The sequence below is a fragment of the Kwoniella newhampshirensis genome, chromosome 8, assembly GCF_039105145.1.
Source record: "Kwoniella newhampshirensis strain CBS 13917 chromosome 8, whole genome shotgun sequence".
Classification (NCBI taxonomy): Eukaryota; Fungi; Basidiomycota; class Tremellomycetes; order Tremellales; family Cryptococcaceae; genus Kwoniella; species Kwoniella newhampshirensis.
In genome coordinates this window covers 738,094-758,970 of record NC_089962.1, presented here as the reverse complement: position 1 = coordinate 758,970, position 20,877 = coordinate 738,094, and the positions used below count along the sequence as shown (strand labels likewise).

At 51.0% G+C, this 20,877-nt stretch overlaps 9 protein-coding genes across 9 annotated transcripts; 6 read left to right on the top strand and 3 right to left on the bottom strand.

The window, feature by feature from the left end:
- Positions 1-390: 390 nt before the first annotated feature.
- On the top strand, positions 391-3,355 carry IAR55_004471 (uncharacterized protein; the record flags this gene model as incomplete). Its single annotated transcript, XM_066947570.1, has 10 exons — positions 391-932; positions 1,014-1,154; positions 1,301-1,597; positions 1,659-1,743; positions 1,805-1,978; positions 2,046-2,094; positions 2,156-2,317; positions 2,374-2,440; positions 2,521-2,878; positions 2,942-3,355. 10 exons carry the CDS (start codon positions 391-393, stop codon positions 3,353-3,355), a joined length of 2,289 nt encoding a protein of 762 aa, XP_066801984.1.
- A 792-nt stretch (positions 3,356-4,147) lies between these two features.
- IAR55_004470 (uncharacterized protein) lies at positions 4,148-5,572 on the top strand (the record flags this gene model as incomplete). The annotated part of the gene is made up of 5 exons (XM_066947569.1): positions 4,148-4,252; positions 4,348-4,587; positions 4,727-5,205; positions 5,269-5,365; positions 5,423-5,572. 5 exons carry the CDS (start codon positions 4,148-4,150, stop codon positions 5,570-5,572), a joined length of 1,071 nt encoding a protein of 356 aa, XP_066801983.1.
- Positions 5,573-6,279: 707 nt separating this feature from the next.
- On the top strand, positions 6,280-7,975 carry IAR55_004469 (uncharacterized protein; the record flags this gene model as incomplete). The annotated part of the gene is made up of 10 exons (XM_066947568.1): positions 6,280-6,627; positions 6,691-6,719; positions 6,772-6,978; positions 7,044-7,057; positions 7,116-7,200; positions 7,255-7,320; positions 7,377-7,442; positions 7,498-7,585; positions 7,637-7,681; positions 7,739-7,975. 10 exons carry the CDS (start codon positions 6,280-6,282, stop codon positions 7,973-7,975), a joined length of 1,185 nt encoding a protein of 394 aa, XP_066801982.1.
- A 684-nt stretch (positions 7,976-8,659) lies between these two features.
- Positions 8,660-8,986, top strand: IAR55_004468 (uncharacterized protein; the record flags this gene model as incomplete). The annotated part of the gene is made up of 1 exon (XM_066947567.1): positions 8,660-8,986. The coding sequence occupies one exon, from the start codon at positions 8,660-8,662 to the stop codon at positions 8,984-8,986; it is 327 nt and encodes a 108-aa protein (XP_066801981.1).
- A 416-nt stretch (positions 8,987-9,402) lies between these two features.
- IAR55_004467 (uncharacterized protein) lies at positions 9,403-10,879 on the bottom strand (the record flags this gene model as incomplete). The annotated part of the gene is made up of 8 exons (XM_066947566.1): positions 9,403-9,564; positions 9,660-9,774; positions 9,860-9,912; positions 9,976-10,009; positions 10,087-10,199; positions 10,309-10,504; positions 10,565-10,693; positions 10,800-10,879. 8 exons carry the CDS (start codon positions 10,877-10,879, stop codon positions 9,403-9,405), a joined length of 882 nt encoding a protein of 293 aa, XP_066801980.1.
- Positions 10,880-11,900: 1,021 nt separating this feature from the next.
- Positions 11,901-13,943, top strand: IAR55_004466 (uncharacterized protein; the record flags this gene model as incomplete). The annotated part of the gene is made up of 8 exons (XM_066947565.1): positions 11,901-12,121; positions 12,185-12,254; positions 12,329-12,546; positions 12,606-12,702; positions 12,768-13,107; positions 13,172-13,229; positions 13,313-13,493; positions 13,623-13,943. 8 exons carry the CDS (start codon positions 11,901-11,903, stop codon positions 13,941-13,943), a joined length of 1,506 nt encoding a protein of 501 aa, XP_066801979.1.
- Positions 13,944-14,427: 484 nt separating this feature from the next.
- Positions 14,428-16,402, bottom strand: IAR55_004465 (uncharacterized protein; the record flags this gene model as incomplete). The annotated part of the gene is made up of 9 exons (XM_066947564.1): positions 14,428-14,551; positions 14,611-14,715; positions 14,785-14,913; positions 14,994-15,157; positions 15,223-15,418; positions 15,515-15,691; positions 15,781-16,064; positions 16,175-16,240; positions 16,307-16,402. 9 exons carry the CDS (start codon positions 16,400-16,402, stop codon positions 14,428-14,430), a joined length of 1,341 nt encoding a protein of 446 aa, XP_066801978.1.
- A 296-nt stretch (positions 16,403-16,698) lies between these two features.
- On the top strand, positions 16,699-18,294 carry IAR55_004464 (uncharacterized protein; the record flags this gene model as incomplete). Its single annotated transcript, XM_066947563.1, has 3 exons — positions 16,699-16,949; positions 17,025-17,508; positions 17,611-18,294. 3 exons carry the CDS (start codon positions 16,699-16,701, stop codon positions 18,292-18,294), a joined length of 1,419 nt encoding a protein of 472 aa, XP_066801977.1.
- A 212-nt stretch (positions 18,295-18,506) lies between these two features.
- Positions 18,507-20,770, bottom strand: IAR55_004463 (uncharacterized protein; the record flags this gene model as incomplete). Its single annotated transcript, XM_066947562.1, has 7 exons — positions 18,507-18,669; positions 18,771-19,034; positions 19,096-19,228; positions 19,342-19,691; positions 19,768-19,969; positions 20,034-20,347; positions 20,421-20,770. The coding sequence occupies 7 exons, from the start codon at positions 20,768-20,770 to the stop codon at positions 18,507-18,509; spliced, it is 1,776 nt and encodes a 591-aa protein (XP_066801976.1).
- Positions 20,771-20,877: the final 107 nt, after the last annotated feature.

Sequence of the window (20,877 nt, the reverse complement as noted above, 5' to 3'; positions counted from 1 at the left end):
GATCGTACGCAGCCAGAGTGATGTCCATGACCATTTGTATCTCGATATGTCTTCGCTCAGTCTGGGCGTACCAGGTAGACATCGCCACGTCAGATAGAAGCAAGCCCAACGGCCGAAGTGTGACAGAGGTACAACAAATATTTGATTACGCGGCGGATTCGGCAGTTTATTCCAGGGCTATCTATCTCAGGGTTATGGCGGTGTTTGTCTCCAGGCACCAGGGCATGGAGGGCCGTGCGGACCCGCACACACGATAGGAGAAACGACGGTAAAGTCAGTGATATCACCCACTCGGAACTCGTGTTCTTCGTTATACGTTTTCCTTTTCCCTTCCTCATCACACCACTCCACCCATCTACTCCGACCGCACCATAAGGTCACTCTGTCAAGATGGACATCGACGACAAGAGGGTGGATCTTCAACCCCACCGACGACCGAGACGTCGATCCGCGTGGAAGTGTCTCGGGATAGCATGTGGGTTACTCACACTAGGAATCATCATCTTCATCACATTCGCCATCGTCTCTACATTCTACAACTTCACCAAATCCGTTCGGGATCCACACAGATCATTGATCTACAACGGGACTCTCACCTCTGTCAAGCCCGGTGGTGGCCAGGTGGTGGGACCGTTGATCGACATGAATACCGAGTTCGATGTGGTCTTCACTGTATGGAGAAGAGTCCCCAACAACGAGACGGAATATGCCGACGAATATCTCAGAGCGGGACATGATGATGGTCTCGATGAGATAGATGCGTACAATGCTACGGAATTGGCGGTTGCGGGAATGACACAGTTGGCTCCTGTGGAGATTAGGAGGTTCCCGCAACAGGAATTACTTTGGTCAGGCGTCGTGTTCAAAGACGTTACGATGAGAGATAAACATCTGGATGCGGAGATACAGTTCAAACTCCCATTGAGTAGATTGTAAGTCGAACATAACCATCTTCGTCAGAGTGAGACCTCCGGATGTATGCTGGGCTTGACAGGCTTGCCTTCTCCATATAGCTACGATGAAAGATTGTACTCGGCAGATGTGAGAGGGGCTATGGCGATGGTACCGAAGAAAGGGTCGAAATTGGATAGGATGGAAAGTCACTCGGACTGGAGACCTGAGCGAGTGAAGCTGGTTCCTAAGATGGATGAAAGGTCCGTGAATACTACACTTCCCAAATCGCACTCTACCACTCCTAAGGATGCCAAAACCTAGTCGCTCTACTCAGCGGCCATCGTTCTTTTCCGTCCCTCTCAGCCCTCGGCTACGCATCGTGACACAGCGCTGACGTGCCCAGTAGTTTGAAAGAGACGGTCGCGCGCTTCGACGACAACCAATGGGATGCCATTGAACACATGGCAGTCTCCTGGTCCCTCATCGAGTTCCACAACCGACCAAACCCCTGCGACAAGATCAATTCAACGACGACTCTTGCCGATAGCGAAGTCCAAATTAAAGAGGAGAAGCTCGCGAGCGAGGAGTCGATCGACTTTGGATTCGAGACCGAAGAACAGGTTACGTCCGAAGAAATGACAGGGAAGAAAACTAAGAAGATTGGAGACATCAATAAAGAACTTCATCCACACATCATCACAAGGTGAGCTAAACAAGCAATTGTGACATCTCTCGGTCACCTCTCTGACCAGGTCGCAAATCAGATCTCACTTGTATATCATGAACGAAACTCGGTTATTTGATCGCAAGGCGTTTGATAAGCAACACAAGACACTTCGCGACAAAGCTGTAAGCAACCCCACCGGCTTCTATAACAAGCTGTACTCGTAGCTGATACGCCTCCTCACAGTGTGGAGGGAACTTTAAGGGCGATATGGTCTCACGATATCTCTGTCACCGGAGCTACGACGCCAATGGTCATTGGGAAAACAGATTCTTGCTCAGAGAAGAGGGCGGCGGTGCTGGAAAGGAGCTGGCGTACGGGCCCTACATGGCGTCTCTTAACAATGCTGCTGGACCTCGCGTGAGTCCTGCTTTGACTCCATCTTGCCGAGACCTTGCTGACTATTCGTTGTCGGGTTGAATAACAGGACGTTCATCCCCTGCCGGTCACCAGATTTGCGAACTGCACGTTGAACAGTGAGCTTACATGGTACTTGCTGTGCCGAAGCTCATGACCGCTGACATCTCTTGTATCAAGCTACGGATCCCGAATACATAGATGTTGTTTACAACCTCAGACTCTCCGCCTTGTCGCCTGGTCGGGTGCACCTCCTCGACACGTACCTCTCTGGGATGAGAGCACCCCATAACGCCACTGAAGCAGACAAAGCTGACCTGCACAACAACTGGGAGGTGCAAAGTGAGTGATCGCATTAGCAGACCAGTAAAGTTCGGTCATACTGAGCGGATTATCAGGCGGTTTATTCGGTGACAAGGCGGAGGGAAGTCATCCTTGGAGACGATTCATCATCAGTGGCATCCGGTGAGTCGCTCCAGTTTGGATATATGCTGCTCGGAGTTCTGGCTACAGCTTACTTGAGCTCACCAATTCATGATGCACAGAGACATCGTCCTTGGTATCCCAGTTAACCTTCTAACACTCTTGTACTGGTATACGCGAACAACTACAGTTGGCATCAATCACAATGCCACCATCCTGGCCGCTTCTGCCACTGTCGCCGACAATATTCGAGAGACCATCGTCGGTTTCCATACGGTATCAGAATGGGCTTTTCGGTTGCTGGCGATCATTTTCACGGTATGGGATCTTGCTCCAGCCGTCTTGCAACTACGTTTGGTCTTTCCTTTCGATATCAAATGGACAGGCTGGGGAATGAGGGTGACTCGGTGGCAGTGGAGCCATCGAGAAAGAGCGAGTCAGAGGAAAGGGACTCAAGTTGCGCCTCGTGTCTGGCTTTTGGTACGCCGCCTTGTTCCCACCAGGAAGGTCGTTCGCTGACAGTTTCCACTGTCTTTTATGTAGTGCTTTGCCGCATTATTCAGTATTCTCTACTTCCCTGCTCGGGGTGAGATATGGCTTGTCAATCCGCATGTCGCACCCAATCCACCCAAAGTCGAACACCGGATATTCGACAGTATCCTTCTCAGATCTGTCATCGACGCGCTCGGCCTGCAAGGACTTATAATGCAGCTTGAACACAATCGACAAGCGGGAACGTTCGCCGGATCGTACGCCTTGACAGCTCACTTGACAGTCGCACAGAGAGTATTACAGCTGCTGTACTACTCTTCCACCGTCATTGGAAAGTTCGATGTGAGGGAAGGGATCAGGTTCGCCACGGCTCTTAGCATTGGATTAGAATCGTGGCGGGCATGGCAGGCTTGGACGGTACCGAGAGTTGAGCAGGATGTTACGGATGAGGCTGAGGAGGAGTAAGACAGTGGCGCAGGACGGACCATGGGAACGCCTCGTGGGGAGTCAACCAAATAGAAGATAGACTCTATCAATGGGAGGAAGACGATGATACCGTGAAATGAATCAAACACTATTCCACATGTCACAGATATTATGATTTCCATAACACCCTTTCTGACAAGATCTCAAGATACTACTGTCACTTACCACGAAACCATCGATGAGCCTGAGAATCTTAGGGTTCAGAGAATATCGATTGAGATATCAGCCTCACCCATCTTACCCCACATGCCCGATCCCTGAAGTACGCGGCTTGTCATCTACCCGGTTTTGCATCATCCCGGATCTCGGATCTATCTTTTTCATCCCGGTTGTTGTTTGCGACATCCTTCCGGGGGAAAAGGGCAGTGTGGGGTAGAATCCAACATGCAGTAAGCAGTGATAGACAGGAAGTGAGAGGGGGTGATTGGTGGGCAGGGAAGGAGGGGGGGATATGTGATCACGCCGTCATACCCTGCCCCCGGATGGGTAGGAAGGGAAGGCAAGCTTTCGCAGAAACTCCATGCCGCTCGCTCCCTTTGCACCCTTCGTCACATTGCCCAGTCAGAAGAATGACCCGTGAACGGACCGACTTACCGGCCAGAAAGGAGACCTTGCTGGGCTATTCATAAGTTTACGTCTGGTCAAACCGAATCGATCATTTCTTCGTCTCGGACCGACTTCGTGCTCGACCTCTCTGCGCTCTCAGACTCAATCTAGAACAGCTTGTATACACCCCAATAACCAGCAACAAGATCAACTGACCTGGAAAAGATGGTCGCAGCAACCGGAAATGGAAATGGAAATGGAAATGGAAACGGGACGAGCGAGTCAAACGTCGTCCTCATCACAGGTGCAGCAGGATGGTTGGGAGGTATCGTGAGTCATCCCAACTCGTCTGCCTTCCATACATCCTCCGCCTAGTACAGCGTCGCTGACAGATATGTCCTTTTCGTCCTCATGACCACTGCTAGCTGGCCAACGAACTCCTCTCTGACCCCCTCACACCCAACGTGCATCTCATCCTCGCCGACATTGTCGAGCCCAAGGCTCCCAAGAGCGCTCAACATGTTGTCACCCGCAAAGCCGATCTGACCAGTAAAGAGGAGATCGATGCGTTGTTCAACACCGAATTCGGCGTTCCAGACACAGTGTACTGTTTCCATGGGATCATGAGCAGAGGTTCGGAGGATAACTTTGATTTGGGTCTCAAGGTGAGTGCAGGATCTGATCTATCCAGCCGCAGATGAGCGTAAAGGTTCCACGGTCGAAACAGAGACAGAGGCCGGAACTCTCAGGGCTCTTCTGTATAGATACTCCAGCTGACATGCTTTCTGCCTTGTTTGCCTCCAGGTCAACATCGACTCGATCCGATTGATGCTTGACGCCTCTCGAGCCGTCCGCCCCGTTTCTGGCAAACCCATCCGATTCATCTTCACCTCCTCTCTCGCCGTCTACGGTGGTCCTCTCCCTGACGTGGTCGACATCCACACCATCACCACCCCCGAAGGAGCCTACGGTATGGGCAAGCTCTCTTCCGAGCTCCTCGTGAACGAATACACTCGAAGAGGATTCGTCGACGGCCGGATCCTTCGATTACCCACGATCGTCGTTCGACCAGGTGTCCCCTCAGCAGCTACCAGCGCTTTCATCTCGGGTATCGTCCGAGAACCCCTCCACGGTGTCGAGGCCATCTGCCCCGTCGGAGATAGCCTGGAAAGCGAGGAATTGGACAAGCTGGCAGCTTGGGTGGCCAGTCCCGAAACAACCATCAAGAACTTTGTCATCGCCAAGCATATCCCCGAAGAGAAGTTTTTGCCTCATACTAGAGTGTGAGTGTCTTCTTCGGGAACAGTGGATCTACTAAAGCTGACAATCCTTTTCCTCGTTCTTAGGTCTTACCTGCCCGGATTCACGACCACCGTGAGACAAGAGCTGGACGCTCTCGCAGAAGTAGCCGGTAAGGACGCACTCAAGCTTGTCAAGTTCAAGGTAGATCGGGTACTCTTCCACCTGAATGGTAGTCACTGATGATCTGTGCCTCCCCAGGACGATCCTATCAACCGACGAATTGTTGGTTCTTGGCCTCCAAGATTCGACAATGCCTATCCCCTCAGTCTCGGTTTCGTCGTGGATCAAGGTGGTATGGTTCCTGTTGTCCGACGATTCAAGGAGATGGTCGAGGCGGGTCTTGCTTAGGGTGTGTCGCTGTAGTGATGGGACAGGTCTTGAACTCGTCGATGCATAGCACTCACTGGCTAGCTGTTGCATGCCATCTTGGGTGGTTGAAATGTATCCATTTGCATACGCAAACATGAGCAGTATCCAAACAACAATCAATGCATGGAGAGGGGAGGCTGTTCTAAAAGCGGACTCTGGGCGTTAGGGTCTACTACGTCATTTGCGTAACCGAATAGAGGGGATCTTTGTCCGTTGTGCCTGAGAGTCACAACACACACTACTGGGACTCTTGTTGTTTGTTGGGCGGTGAGCAACGTCATGTCACTTCAATGTATGAGAGGGGAAATGACCCACAGTGCACAAGCCAATGGCGTAGTGTCGAGCACCCAGTATCATTTGTGTACATGTCATGTATGCTGGACCACAGCGAATCTTTTCCATCAAAGCTCATCTTTCGTGTCTCTGATCCAGGTGACCCAATCGGTTTTGCTCTCGATTCTTAGGTGAAAAGCTGAAGCAGCTCTGGTCCACAAAAGCTTGTCCATCCCAAAGGATCCCGTTCCTTTTCCCTCCCTCCTGATTGGAACCGAGGTCACTCTCAAACAGCTCGGAGCAAAGCAGCTTTTCATCCAACCTTTCTCTTCCCATCCATTCATCTTCCATCTTATTTCCTTGTCGGATCTCTTCTTCTTCTTCTCCTCATTCAGTGAAATCTCATCAGCGAAATGTCGTCGTCCGTCGCCTCCCCTCGTACAAGCACCAATGCACCGACCCTGACCGAGAAACCACCCAAGAGGTCGTTTTTCGGTGGTCGAGGTGAGAATCCTCATACCACCGGTGATGAAAGGCCCAACACCACTCAGCCTGGTATGGGCAATCTCTCCGCCGCAGAGGCGGGAACGACCGGAAGGGACCACACCACCAGCAGTCCTGGAGGATACGGGGCTGGCTTCTCCTTGGGCAGATGGATCAGACTCCATGCGGTGGATCTGATCACTATGGCGGCTATGGGTGCGGTAGGGTTGGGTGTCTATGAGGCGGATCCAGCACCTACAAGGAGCTTCCCAGTCTTCGTGAGTCATTCTTCCCTCCTTATCTTGGGTCGAGACATTCACAGTATTGACGAGAATCATCAGAACGTTGACGGAAGTATCGCCTACCCCGAGTAAGTACTCCTCGAAAGCTCAGTACACAAGCGCTGAACTTGTCCTCCACAGATTCGCATACCCCCTCCGCAAGAACATCATCCCGATCTACGCCGCGGCTCTTATCGCCTTCTTCGTCCCCTTTGTCTTCTTTGTCCTCTTCCAGATCAGACACCGGTCCCTCGACATGTTGTTGGGCTCGACGATGGGTTTGCTCGAATCTTTGATCACTGGAGCGGTGTTCCAGGTGTTCCACAAGTGGCTTATTGGTGGTTTGAGGTGAGTCAACTTCGTGACTCTTCCAAGTGAAGACGCTGGCGTTGAAGCTGACCATACTGCTACAGGCCTCACTTTCTTGGTAAGCCGGCTGGAAATTCCGCATCCAATTGTGATCATCAGCTTACACAGAAGTATAGACGTCTGCCGACCAGATGTTAGTGCGCTCACTCCCTCGGGAAACGGATTCCGACAGATCATGTACACCCGTGCTATCTGTACTGGGTGAGCTGCCCGTAGCTTCTTATTGATCTCGATTAGCTGACGTATGGAGTACAGAAACCAAGATGATATCAACGATTCGCTCGAAAGCTGGATGTCTGGACATTCCACCGCGGCCTTTGCGTGCGTTCCTTCCCAGCAATTGTTATCTTACATTCGACTGATGTCGATCGCCACAGTGGCTTCGTCTATCTCTTCTTCTACTTCAATGCTCAGCTCAAGGTCATGTCCGATCACCGACCGGCGTAAGTTCAGGCAGTCGCCACGAGCATTACAGAATGGTACTGATACCTCGCGTAGCTACTGGAAGATGATCCTTACCATTGCCCCAATCCTCGGTGCAAGTCTCATCGCTGCGTCTCTTACCGTTGATGAGTTCCACAATTGGGTCAGTGGTCTTACTCTCGTGTTCCGTTACCACCACTGACACCGAATGAAGTACGACTGCCTTGGCGGTGCTGTCACCGGTACATTCTGCGCAATCGTAAGAATCATCTTAGCTCTGTTTTGTCTGTAGAATAGCTAGCTGATCCTCCACTAGGTCGCATACCGAAAGACCTTCGCCGCTCTTTGGGATTTCCGCTTCAACCACATTCTCCTCCCTCGGTCCACCTCCCTCTTCCACAGGAAGGCGATCGACGGAAACATCCCCACTACACGGTTCAGCTACACTCCTCAGGAAAGCATGATCCAGCGACCTGCGGCCAAAGAAGGTGGATGGAGGAGCGATTGGGCAAGTGCCGGTGCTCCTTCCGATGCCACTGCTATGATGGTCTGAGAGTGACACCGTTTCTTCTTTCTCTGCTTTCTAATCTTTCCCACCTGCTAGCTTTTCAATACATTTACGTTGATGCTTTTCCGCAGCTGCTGCAGCTGATTGCTTCTGAAGGTTGAGATGACTGGTTCGGACTATCCGTTTTCACATGCCTTTTCCCCCTCTCGTTCTCTCCTTGGTGAGGTATACATACACGACTACTACTATATTTCTCACGGAGATGCGAACGTTATCTATCTATTTCTTGACTAATCATGTCCACTGTTCGCCGCATGCCAAGTGAAACAGAATTAGCAACGGAGGTCGATGCCGAGTTGATAATCACGCACGTGTGTTCTTTTTCTTTCTATCAGAAGAATGCTCCACACCAACGCGCGCACCGCATCAATGGGTCGTCTCAAGGTGGGAGGTGGGGGGGCATGTTGCCCCATGCTGTGCAGTCCTCATCACGATCCTTCCCTGCCGCACTATAAATCACTGTCTCCACTTATCGCTGGAAATCCCCCAACCTGCGAGATCTTCCCACTCATCTCACCAGAAATACCAAATACCAGATACTGTACTCGTACTGTACTCGTACTGTACTGTACGAACATCATCGCCACAACGTAACTCACCCGATCGTACTCTTCGTCATCACCATCATTGGGCCACAACTTTACAGTACGAGTGGTATTGACATTCATGATGGCTGAGGTCTTCCAGATCATGACCATCTGTCTTCGGGACGTGTGCGGCAAGCATCGAGGCCACCAAACGGGCGCTCAAGGCATGCTGGAAGACTCGTACGACTATTACACCGCGCGAGGACAAGAGGCGAAACTTGAGCGAGAACAGAAGAAACAGATACAGAAGACGAACGGAGATGGAGGTGGACGTGGACCGGTGGTGGATCAGGAGGGGGCTTATCCCCCTCCTCCTCATCCTCCTCCAGCTGCTACTTCTGCTGCTACTTCTGCTGCTACTGTTGGGAATGGTGTGGACGGTGTTGGGAAAGGGTCAGATTGGAAATGACTATAGGGGAATGGGTAAGCTTCTTTCGGAACCGATTGTGTTGGGGAATGAATCTTGACTTGAGATCAGAACATGATAGGTCAGTGTCTGAGAGAGGAGTCATGATGAAGTGATGAGAGGCTTTGTATCGAGCTGTCAGATGTGAGTCGCTGTCAGATATGAGTCGTTGTAGTAAGACGAGAGAGATGTAAAGAATCAACGTGTACAAGCTCGGGTGATTCAAATGAGCAGTTCGACGGTATATCAACATGATTGCCAATATCACATCACCCTGCCAGTCAAAATGGTGAGTCCCGTCGAGCACCGCTATCGGCTATCGGTTCATCCCGGCCTCAACACAGTTTTTCATTCCTTCATTCCTGGGTGTAAGACGATCTAATCTCACTGCCGGACACAGATATTTTTCGCGTACATACTTACGCTTTACCAGCAGAACCCAGCAGCGTCATGAACTTGTCGCATACTTTAGCAAATGCTTCAATAGCAGCCTCCGAAGCGTCCGGGAAGGGTTTGCCATCCACTAAACTCTTGCCAAGCGTCTCGGCATACGGGTCACGAGCCCAAGAATTGATGTTGAACTGTATTCACGGGATATCAGCGTCCGCGTCCAGGTTCAGCTCTGGGAATAGATTATGTTACTTTCGTGTGAATACAGTCACTCCCCTTGACTCACCTTGGAAACACCACTCTTGACGAGGTCGACCCAGAGTTGATCGGGCAGCTCGTCCGTCCCGTGTGCACACAGATAGGGTATTCGACCCTTGAATCGTTGTTGAAGATCTTGCAAGCTGTTCCAGATGTCAGATCAGGTTTATTTCCGCAAAGTTTGGGTTCGACATTGCTCTATTTCATCGCTTGGGCTGAAACACTCACATCTCCAGCTTGTATTGCGGTCCACCGATGAACTTGTAGCTTCCGTGAAGGTTCTACGAATGCGCGGACATCAGCATCCGAGCGTCTGGGGAGTTTCCCACCTATTTCAAACTGACACCATAAGAAGGGGCAAGAATGTGTGCGCCAGTACTGAAACGAGTCGTATCCCAGTCAGCTCGCTCTCCTATCCACTGAGATTTGGGTGAACATGGAAGGATCTCACTCACCCCTTCATGAATTCTTCAGCATTGGCAGGGTCGGTCAACATGGCTCCGTCGATTTGTCTCAATCCAGCTTCACCACCTTCCAATCGACCCAATTCGACCTCTGTTGCGATGCCCTAGGAGAGCTTCGAGGTCAGCTTTTTTTTCACAATTTCGATCGCCTGCCGTGTCTCGGTCGGAGAGACGGAAAAAGGCAAAGGGTCTGGAGAGATCTCTCACACATACCTGTGCTACACATCGTTTGATATACGGTACCGCTATGGCGATGTTCTCCTCTTCCGTGTCAGCATGAGAAGCGTCCACCATGATACTGTCGAACTTGATCCCTTCTTTTTCGGCAAGACCGATGGACAGTTCGAGATGTTCAGCATCGGTCGCGTGGTCGAGGTGGACTGAGATGGGGACTGAGGCCGAGTGGGCACTGACCGTGACAGCAGCATGTCAGCCGACGCTTTGCTTTGGACATGCATGTCAAGCTCACAGAGTCAAACAGTATTGAAGGAACGGTCCTCCACCAGCTGCGAGCGTGATGGGGAACAGTTGGAGGATTGCTGGGGACTTGTTCCTTTCAGCAGCTCGGACGAGCGCTACAGCCATGTTGGCATCGTAACTGAGACCCATGACCGTCCCAAATCAGCCTCTGTGACCTTTTTAATTGTTGCGTGGCGTCCCGCTCGTCAGGCCGTTTCAGCCCAGTGACACCACACCCAATTCACCATGTTTGCGCGACGACACCGTAACCTCCTGCTTCGGCTTTGGCGAGGATGTCGAGTGTTCTGTTGTTCTTGAGTGACATGTCGGTTGTATGGCTGTGAACGTGTGAGTCTATGGAGAGGAAAAGAGAGGGATGATTAGTGCTGTACTGTGTCCGTATCTATCATCCGGCAACACTGACAGTAACATGTTCAAACAGAGGAGTAGTCACTCACCTCCACCTCTCTCTCTCTCTCTCTCTCTTCGTCTTCGGGATGAGAGTTCGGTTACAACCGGACCGAAACGGTGTTTTCCCACGTGGGAATCGCCAAAGCCATGTGACCGCGGCTGAACCCTGAAATGTGGGGGTGACCATCCTGACCATATAACTCCTTTGGGTAATGTGGAGGACGATCTACCGGATAAAACGCTTGTATTTGGCAGATCTATCCGACTGCTTCTTGTTGTCGGGAAGGAATTGCTCGACCCGATCAATGCGACTTACCGCTGTGGAGATGTTATTAGAATTTAAAGCTTCAGAAAGCTTACCCACGATTACCATCACCAATCTCCCTTTGTTGGACCCCGGATACATCCCAGCTGATATGCGGGGTACTGCGCCCACTCGCTCATCGTCGTCCCCCGTAGATCCGGGGCAGAAGAAAGGGAGGCGGACGGGGCGCCTATGAGCCCCGATTATCCGTTGGGATATGACATGATATCATTCCCTGTTATTGGATCGTCGTCGCGCGTAGAGGCTCTGTTCCGGGATGATATTCCTAGGTCCTTGGCAGTGAGACCTGCTTCACCCGAAAGGATTGGATCGGATCGTATCCCGGACAAGGACAGATCATCTCTGCCTCTCTGCCTGCCTCTGGTGTTATTGACCCACAGAACTGGGTGTACATGCCTTTCGCGCATTCCGATCAAATGATTTTCTGGTTCTGATACATATATAACGTCAAGGATAAGAGGAAGAAGAAGAAGAAGAAGAAGAAGAAAAAAAAGCACGACCGTTGATATCATCCCATCAGCCTTTCACCATAGCTTAATCATCTATAGAGCGGCAACTCAGTTCGTCGGTCATAAGCCGCAGATTCTACGCCAAAGCCACACACACCACAATGTCCGGTCATCACAGGCAATCCGATCTCGACATTGGGACCACCAAAAAGGCAGACGAGTGGCACGAGGGTAATGAGAACGATGATGTCCTCGACCTTGTTGCAACCTATGTCCCAGGTTCAGACGAGGAGAAAAGACTATTACGAAAGATCGACAAACGATTGATCCCGTGCATCTGGGGTCTGTACACCTTGTCGTATCTCGATCGAGCCAATATCGGGTGAGTGATGGAATGCAAAGCCAAAGTCATCATACTGATTCACCTATTTGTGATACATGATAGAAATGCTCGAACAGGTGGTCTTCAAGCCGATTTCGGCCTCACCTCGACGCAATATTCAATCGTCTTGCTCGTGAGTTGCGTCTCATCACCAACAGGACGCGTGCATCCATCCGTGCTGAGACGGTTCATCTATCTTCCCAACAGGTCTTTTTCATCTCTTATGTGCTTTTCGAAATCCCCTCCAACTTGTTCATCGCGCGAGTTCGACCATCGCTCTACCTCAGCGGTCTTTGCATTCTCTGGGGAGGCGTCGCCGCTTCCATGGCTGCCGCCAGGAATTACAGGGAGCTGGCTGGTATTCGATTCGCCCTTGGTGTTTGTGAGGCTGGATTTGCTCCTGGTGTGACATTCTATCTCTCTTCGTGAGCATCTCCGGTCATTGATATATCAGGTCACGAATCTGACGACGCATCGTTTCTAGATGGTACAAGCGATATGAACTGGCGAGCAGATTCTCCCTGTATTACACCGCCACAGCCGTGTCGGGTGCATTCTCAGGTCTCCTGGCCGGTGTCATTGTGAGTTGAGAAGTTCCTTCATCTGAATTGAAGTAGGACGAGTGGCTAAACCTCGCTGCTGTTAGACCCAGCATCTGGACGGAGCTCGTGGTCTTGAAGGTTGGCAATGGCTCTTCTTGATCGAAGGTGTCGGCTCCTCATTCCTCGGCTTCTTCACCTGGTTCATCATGCCCGATTGGCCTTCGACCACCAAGTTCTTAACTCCCGAAGAACGAATCCTTGCAACACAACGATTGGCCTATGATGGTCTGGCCAACACAGGCGGAGCTCAAGGACGTGTTGGACACCTGCGTGCTCTCGTCATGACGGTCAGCGACTGGAGAACCTGGATCCTGGTCGTCATGTATATGCTCTGTACAGGCGCCCAGACCATCCAGTACTTCGTTCCCACCCTCATCGGCGCGCGTGAGTATCTTTCTGCACTTTCATCCGGAAAGAACACATCGCTAAGACGTTTCAACTCTCACAGTTGGCTGGAAGGGATACGTTGGCCAATACCACACCATCCCTCTTTACGCTTCAGCCTTGTGAGTTCCGACATCACGCCATACGGCAAGCCATACGGCAAGCCATACGCGCCTGAGACCGACTGACGACTTTTGATCTGCAGCGTCTGCATCCTCGGTTTCTGTTGGGGAGCCGATTACTTCAAGAGGAAGCCTCTGTTCATCACTATCGCGGCGAGTCTGGGGACGGTGTTCTTCATCATCGTCACCGCTACCACCAATCATATGGTCCAATACGTTTTCCTGATCTTCGCCTTCGGTTGTGTGTACGCTCTTCCTCCACTTGTGAGTTCTGCTTCAGCCTGCAATGTTTTGCTTTGGCAGCACAGCAAATCCCATTCTTGATCCCAAGTTCATGGCGAGGGACTCTTCTGAACCTTTGAACGAACACTGACGATGGGTCTCCCCTCCAAGACACTCACATGGGTACCCAACATTCTCGGACATCCCGCCGAGAAAAGAGCTGTCGCTATCGCACTTGTCAACGCTCTCGGAAACTCTGCTTCGATCTACGGCGTCTTCCTCTGGCCAGCCAAGGATGCTCCTCGCTACATCCCCGGTTTCGCAGCGACAACCGTGTGGATGGCCCTGATTGCCGTTCTCGCGCAAGTCATGTCCTTCCTGATCAAGAAGTACCCCTTGGAAGCGCCCGATGCCGAGAAGGTCGTCTTGGAGGAGATTCAGAGACAGAGACAGAGAGGATTGGCAGGTACCCATCATCCTGATACCGCCTGAATCGGAGGAGGTTGAAGCCAATATCTCATCTCGGTTCCTATCTCGAAGGCAGATATCTGAGAAAGGGTGGTGAACAGACATTGAGGAGAAGAAGCTTTCTCTATTTCTAGGGCTTGCTATTGCGATCGACAGGAATGAGGCTTCTCTCGGGATCGAGGTATGCACGAATCAAGGTTATTATGTAATTCGGTTTTCTTATGTATTCTATGGGCGAAATGTATAAAGGATTGCACTTCTTACAAATATGTAGTCTCTCTCCTCGGCTCAACGTCCTGCCGACAGCAGTAACGTCCGGACGGGATGACGGACTTCACGTCCAGCATTTGCCACACAAGAAGAGAAAGGTTCTCAATGGTCTAAATAAACTGGAGCGAAATCGATTCAAAGCGCGACGTCTTCGACGTTTTCGTGCATGAGCATATGATCTCACTTCTATACAAGCGTACAACGACAACGCTACCCTGCCCCAAGCGACACAGCTACCTCACTTTGTCCAATGCTGGCTCATCAACCTCTGCACTGTCATAAGTGCTTGATATCGAACATCCGCATTCTCATGACTCATCAATTCCATGACCCGTGTTTTACCATCCAGGTCAGTGACGGTTCTAAGATTGGTATCAGTGTTAGTCCCAGTTAATGGAAAACGATTCGAATGTTCACGCACTGCTTGGCCTTGTCCCCTCCCCATTTGACGAATTGTCCGATATCGTGAGTAGCCACAGCAAGAACGAGTGGGTCTTTGCTCGTCTTGAGTAATTCGATCAATCGTCTGACAACGTAAAAAGAACGTCAGTACGCTGTTCCAGAGATTACACAGGAAGGGGGGTTCAAGACATACTTGATGATTTTCCCATTTAATTCTTGACCGATCTTAATTCCGTTCTCTTTCCAGAAGTCCTCAGTCTCATGCGCCGGTGACCAGACCAAATGACCAGATTCGATCTCGGAAGCATATTCGTCAAATGTACTAAACAGAGTTGGTTGTTTGTCAGCTTGACTGAACAATTCTCGCCGGTGAGGCGCGAACTAAAATAGATAACCACCCACCTCAAACCGTCCAGCCTCGTCTTCAGTTCCTCCTTGAGATAATTCAAGTCCTCGACGATTTCTTCGTCTGACCATTTTCTCGATTGCAGAGATATGACGAACGGAAGAAGTTTCGCCATGAACATCGAGGGCAGGTTCTGTGAAGGTGCAATAGCGATGAGGTTCTGACCGAAACAAAGAAGATCAGCTACCCGTCTCTCCAGCAAGAAATCGCCAGCTGAAAACTTACTCGGAACGTCGCGATCACCACTCTCGTGACTTTCTCCTTGACAGCCGCTTTGGCCACATTGGTCAAGACTGCAACGACGTCGTATTTCTTGTCCAAACCCTCGGCGGCGACCTGCTCAAAAGATAGTTGCCAGAGACATGTGATAGCCCAGTATTGCGCTTGAGGATTGGGGTCGGTCTTGAGTGACTTGATCAATCTGGGAAGGTAACAGGCGGCGTGGTCTCCGAATCAGCACGAACAAGTACACAGTGTCGGATCATTGGAAGCGACACCGAGAGTAATTCAAACTCACCCCGAGATGCAATTCTCTTCTTCCCAAACAGCCTTTCGGAACTGTTTGCTCCCCAATACCGCCCCCAGAACTTGCGCCGCGACCTCCCACAAAGGAACTCTGGATCCATTTAACAGACCTTGCAGCGACGCAAGCAGAGTGGGGACAAGGGTCTGTGGGAATGGTTTGCGATCGGTGCTAAGTATAACCAGAAACTGTAAGCTCCACTGTACAGACAAGAAAGGAGAGCTTATACGAAGCGAATACCAGAGCGCCTTAGTACTTACGCGATGAGTAAGGCCAATATCCTCAATGACCCCAGTACCGCAAACTCCTCTTCCATAGATAGACACTTGATTATAGGTCCATATGGGTCTTCGGAATTCTCGCTGATCGCCAAAGCGTGGAACAGGGGGATGGTGGTGGTTGGATCGGAAGCTAGCATATCATTGATGGAGACCAAGACGGCTTGGACCGTATCGACTCTTTGAAGTTTGCGGAGAAGGTCGATATACAATTTAGCATATTGTGGACCTTGAGTCGCGAAGATGGTAGGACGTTGAGCTGGAGGCTGGAGAGATGCAAGTCCCAACTATCAGCAGAAGCTCACAAGCGGCCAGGGAAGGTTGGTAATGACAGACGGTCTTGGCTATATATCGGTAGGAGGGACAAACAACGCACCAATTTATTGAGTGATTTGAGAAGGGACAGCTCTTCAGCTGAGAGTAGCTTGGCTCGTTGATAGCCCTAACAGTGACATGAAAGAGTCAGCAACGCTGAAATGAGACTATAGGCAGTCAATCTATGACGCACCTCCCATGGCACTGGCTTCGAATTGATCTTGTTGCATTGATCGTCCAGATATGGGGAGAAGAATGGCGGAGGGATGGGAGCGACTGCAGCTGTCATCTCGAAGATATGTCCTTGGCGAGAGCTTGAGTACTGGTGAAGCAGATCGTAGACGGTGGACGAACGGAGTGCATTCGAGCAATTGAGAAGGGGCAATGGTGAGCAGCAGTAGTGACGGAGATGGTCGTGGGGGTAGAGCCACAGTTACGTAATCATGGTTATTTAATGGCTTCTAGTAAGTTATTACCAACATTCAATTGCACACTCGCCACCCAGGTAGAGATCACTTTACGCTTGTTGTTCTGATTCTTCTTTCGACGGCAGCAATCCAAACCCCGTTAGTTCAAAAGGGCATGATGTCGACGCCCATCTCATTCACCGTCCGACCGCCTCCCCTCTCCACGGCGCCTTTTCGTCCCTCTCCCCTGGGCAACGGAGGTGGACGTACCGGCTCACACCGGGGTCCTCCTTCCAGGCGACTGTTCGAGCAAAATGGTGATGATGAGGACGACGATGAGGAGGGATATCACGGTAGTAGGAGTCGGAGTGGGTCTGATCGACCGAGAGATGAGCGAATAGAAGGGTTCGGGAATGGGAAAGTGTTAGGGTATGTCACTTCGTCTATTTCTGACTTCGAACGTAAATCGCAACATCCCGCTAATTCATCCACTCGAACTCACAGGGGTGATAAGCCAGCAGGACCTCTTGTAATCCCTGCTCTGCCTAACAAGGATTGGCGGCAGTCGTCCTCTCGTCGGACACCAACTTATCGTCCTGATACTAGACAGACCGCAGAACCTGCTGAGACTCACGAACGACAAGGCGACGAACCTCAGCGAGCGGGCTTAAGAAATGTGGTCAAGACCGAAGAGGAGGACACCACGTCAACTGTCAAGATTGAGAGGATCGACGAAGACGATCAAGCCAATCCAGACAGGACTGTGACCGCGATGGAGAGAGTCACGGACACAGTTGTGAAGTCGGAACCTCTTACGTTGGAACAACAAGCTCTTCAAGCCATCTTGCAAGGTGATGTCAAGATGGAGAGTGAAGAGGAAAGACTCCGACAAGAATTGGTCATCGATATGCACGAAAACGCGGATCGAACGGCCCCCATCACAGATGACGAGGCGTTCAAGAGAGATGTGGAGTCTCTTCCTACTGAGGTGAGCGATAGCAAGATCATAACTCAACCCTTTTCTTTTTCCCCTGCTATGGACCCCATCACTTCCCTCCGAGTACGCGAAGAGACTAAGATGACGGCGCAGTCGACTATCGATGATTACGCTGCCATTCCCGTCTCAGCTTTCGGAGAGGCGATGGCGCGAGGAATGGGGTGGAAACCCACCGATACGACCGGTACGAAGATCCACGAACCGAAACTCCGCCCTGCCCTCCTCGGCCTCGGTGCGACTGCATTGGAGAAACCTGTGCCTCCTAGTCGATTTGGGAGTTCGAAGAAAGTACCGAAATTCTCGAAGAGAGATAGTATGAAATATGTCATGACGGGAGCGATGGTTAAGAAGGAGAACGGGACTGGGAGCGGGAGTGTGACGCCAAGTGGTAGTGCGAACGGTGGGGCAAGTGCAAGTGCAAGCTCGAGAAGAAGTAGTCCTGAAAGTGATGGGAAGAGAAGAAGGGACGATGATGATGGTAGAGAGAGGGATAACAAGAGGAGAGATAGGGAAAGAGAACGAGAATATGAGACCGAAGAAGAAAGAGCCGGGAGAAAAGCGAAAGAAAGAGAGAGAAGGGAGAAATATGATGATAGAGATCGAGATCGGGATCGAGACAGGTACGGCAAGGATCGTCGAGATGATAGAGATAGGCGAGATGGGAGAGATAGGGATAGGGACAGGGACAGGAGGGATAGGGAAAGAGACAGAGACAGAGAAAGGGATAGAGGGGGTGATCGATACTCTAATGGGGATCGAGAGAGAAGCGCACGATGAGAAAGGAAGCCAATTCTTCGATGTCAGTGCAGCGTGCAGCGATAGAGATAGAAAAATGTAGCAACATGGATACTTCAGCCTACATCCTGCCGACAACGTTTGACCAAGCATGGGTTCAAGACAATTCATGGTGTAACGACGGATGACACGGACCATCCTAAAGCACGGTGGTCACCTGTACCAGCACCCGTTCGACCAAGACTCGTCAACGATCACTCCCCTTCATCCTCCAACTGTTCCAACAACGTGTCGATCTCCACCTCAGCCTCTTCGCCATTACCTCCTGTTGTCGTTGTCGCCTCCTTACCTTGCGGTTTGCCGGTCTTACGTCGCTTGAATCTTTGATGTGATTCCAAGAGGAATTTGGATGGATGTCTGTGATGTTCGCCATCGTCCATCAGCTCTGATTCGGACACGCCACTAGCCTTCCTACTTCATCATGACAGCCAGAGTCGGCGATGGGGAAAATCACTCACACTCTTATTGCGGACCATAGATAACCTCCGGTAGCACTGGTGGTCATCATAGGGTGAGTCCTGCCCGGTAAGACCTGATACGTTCTTTCCCAGCTTTCCGTGATCGTATCGTTGATGTAGTTTGGATCCTTCTTCGACCAGCTGAGTAATTCTGCCAGGACCTGAAGATGTGACGAGTACGCTACGATAGACGAGGAACCGAGGAGATAGGGTGTTAGGCGGGAGATCACGGAGATGGGTGAGAGGGAAGTGGCGACAATGAGTCTAGATCGGGAAGCAGGAGGTCAGCATGAGCAAGGAGGTATTGACAGGACGGAGAACCTACCCGTCCCAGTTCGCGCAATGTAGTTCTGCTCGGGTGGCATTCAGCTCCGCTACCTGAAGATTATGTTTGCGTATTCTGGCCGCAGCCTTTGCCGGATTCAAGGGTGGTATTTCGGTCTCAGGAGGAGGTGGGGCTGTACAGTAGAGTCACAGTCTATCAGCTCCTGACGACACGACTTGCAAGCTGAGCTGCATTCTGCATCGGCGATCTCGAGAGTGTGAGTGTGTGCCGAACGACTCGACTCACGTCTCTCATATTCCTCATCCGCTTCCATCCAATTCAACCATTTGATACACTCCAACTCCCTCTCTGAATAGTTCATCGTACTCAGAATTCCCCATGCTGGCGGACTATCACTGTCCGTGAATAACATGATCCTGCCTTCACATCCCATTCTTTCCAATACTGCAGCAGTCATCAGACCGCTAGTGTCGTCTACGACGAGATATCGCCCCCCTGGTCGGACATTTGATAAGGTTAGAAGCTGAGAGAGGGTGTCGTCTCGAAGATTCAGGATCGTTTGAGGGGATCGAACAGCATAGTGAGAAAGAATATTTGGTATCGATGGAGCGAGAGGGTGAACCGTCTGGAAAAACCTATGGATGGTCGACGTGACTTTGTCAGCCCCCTGGTGATATCGTGGACGGAGCGAAGGTTGCGAGTTGCACTCACTTCTTCTCCTTTCTCTTTCTCCACTTCTCTTTACTGAAATCAGTCTTCAACCCAAACTTCTCATGCCTGGCAATCTGGGTCTGGATAATCTCTTCCGCTGAGAATCCTTGCTGACGAAGGTCGTTGATTTCGTCAGATGATAATGTGGTCTTTTGACCTTCCGCAAGATCTTCGATGAACTCGTTTGTTTCAGTGATATCGTCTGGGCGAAACACAGCCCTGCGTCAGCTGTAGGTACAATTGTGGAAAGCACCGCGCACACTCACCAATGACCGCATCAACTAGAGGTTGCTTCTTCAATGGTCTCAAGACATTCTTCCATCCCACATTGTTCTTCATTGATATTTCTGCATTATCTCTCCCCTTCCCCTTGTTCTTCTTTCCGCCCTTCTTCCCTTGGGACTGACTTTGTGTCTCTGCTATGTCGTCCTCGTCGGGTCCCAGTGACGCCGCTGCGCTGGTCGATGACGATGCTGAGGCGGCAGTGGAGGGAGACGCAATGATCTCGTACGTTATGTCGTAGTGCAGGCCTATCAGCTGAGTGGATGGGAATGCGCCGTACTTCCCCAATTGTATCAAGCTGTGCGACGAAGCAGGCAGTGTCAGATCCTGTGTCACTGACCTGCGTCAACAAGATCGGGGGCTCGACTTACCCGTCCTTCTGGATGACAACGGATTTGATGGTATCGCTAGGAAGACGGAGCAACACCGTATCCCCCTCTTTGATCTTGGTCAGGCGACGCAGCATGACCTCGCTGATCGGTTCTTGAGGTCCCGCATCCTTCTCCACCTTTTTGGACTTTGGTGCTTGAGCAGGAACCGACACTGCTGCTTTCGGGTCGGAAGTGGAGGGTGCGGAAATATCTGTGTTCATCGGTTCTACAGGAGCTACTTCGGCTGATGTCGAGACAGAAGGAGCAACTGTAGGCTCCGAGTCGATGACCATAGACACGTCTGTAGTCTCGTCTGCCTGCCGAGCAGTTGGTGTTTCGGTCTCGCTCATCTTGCTTTGGTCGGTCGAACCCTTTGTTTTCCCAGTAGGTGTAAACGATAGCAGCAGAGGGGACGTTCTTGACTTTTGACTTTGTGACTGACGGGAGAAAACGATTG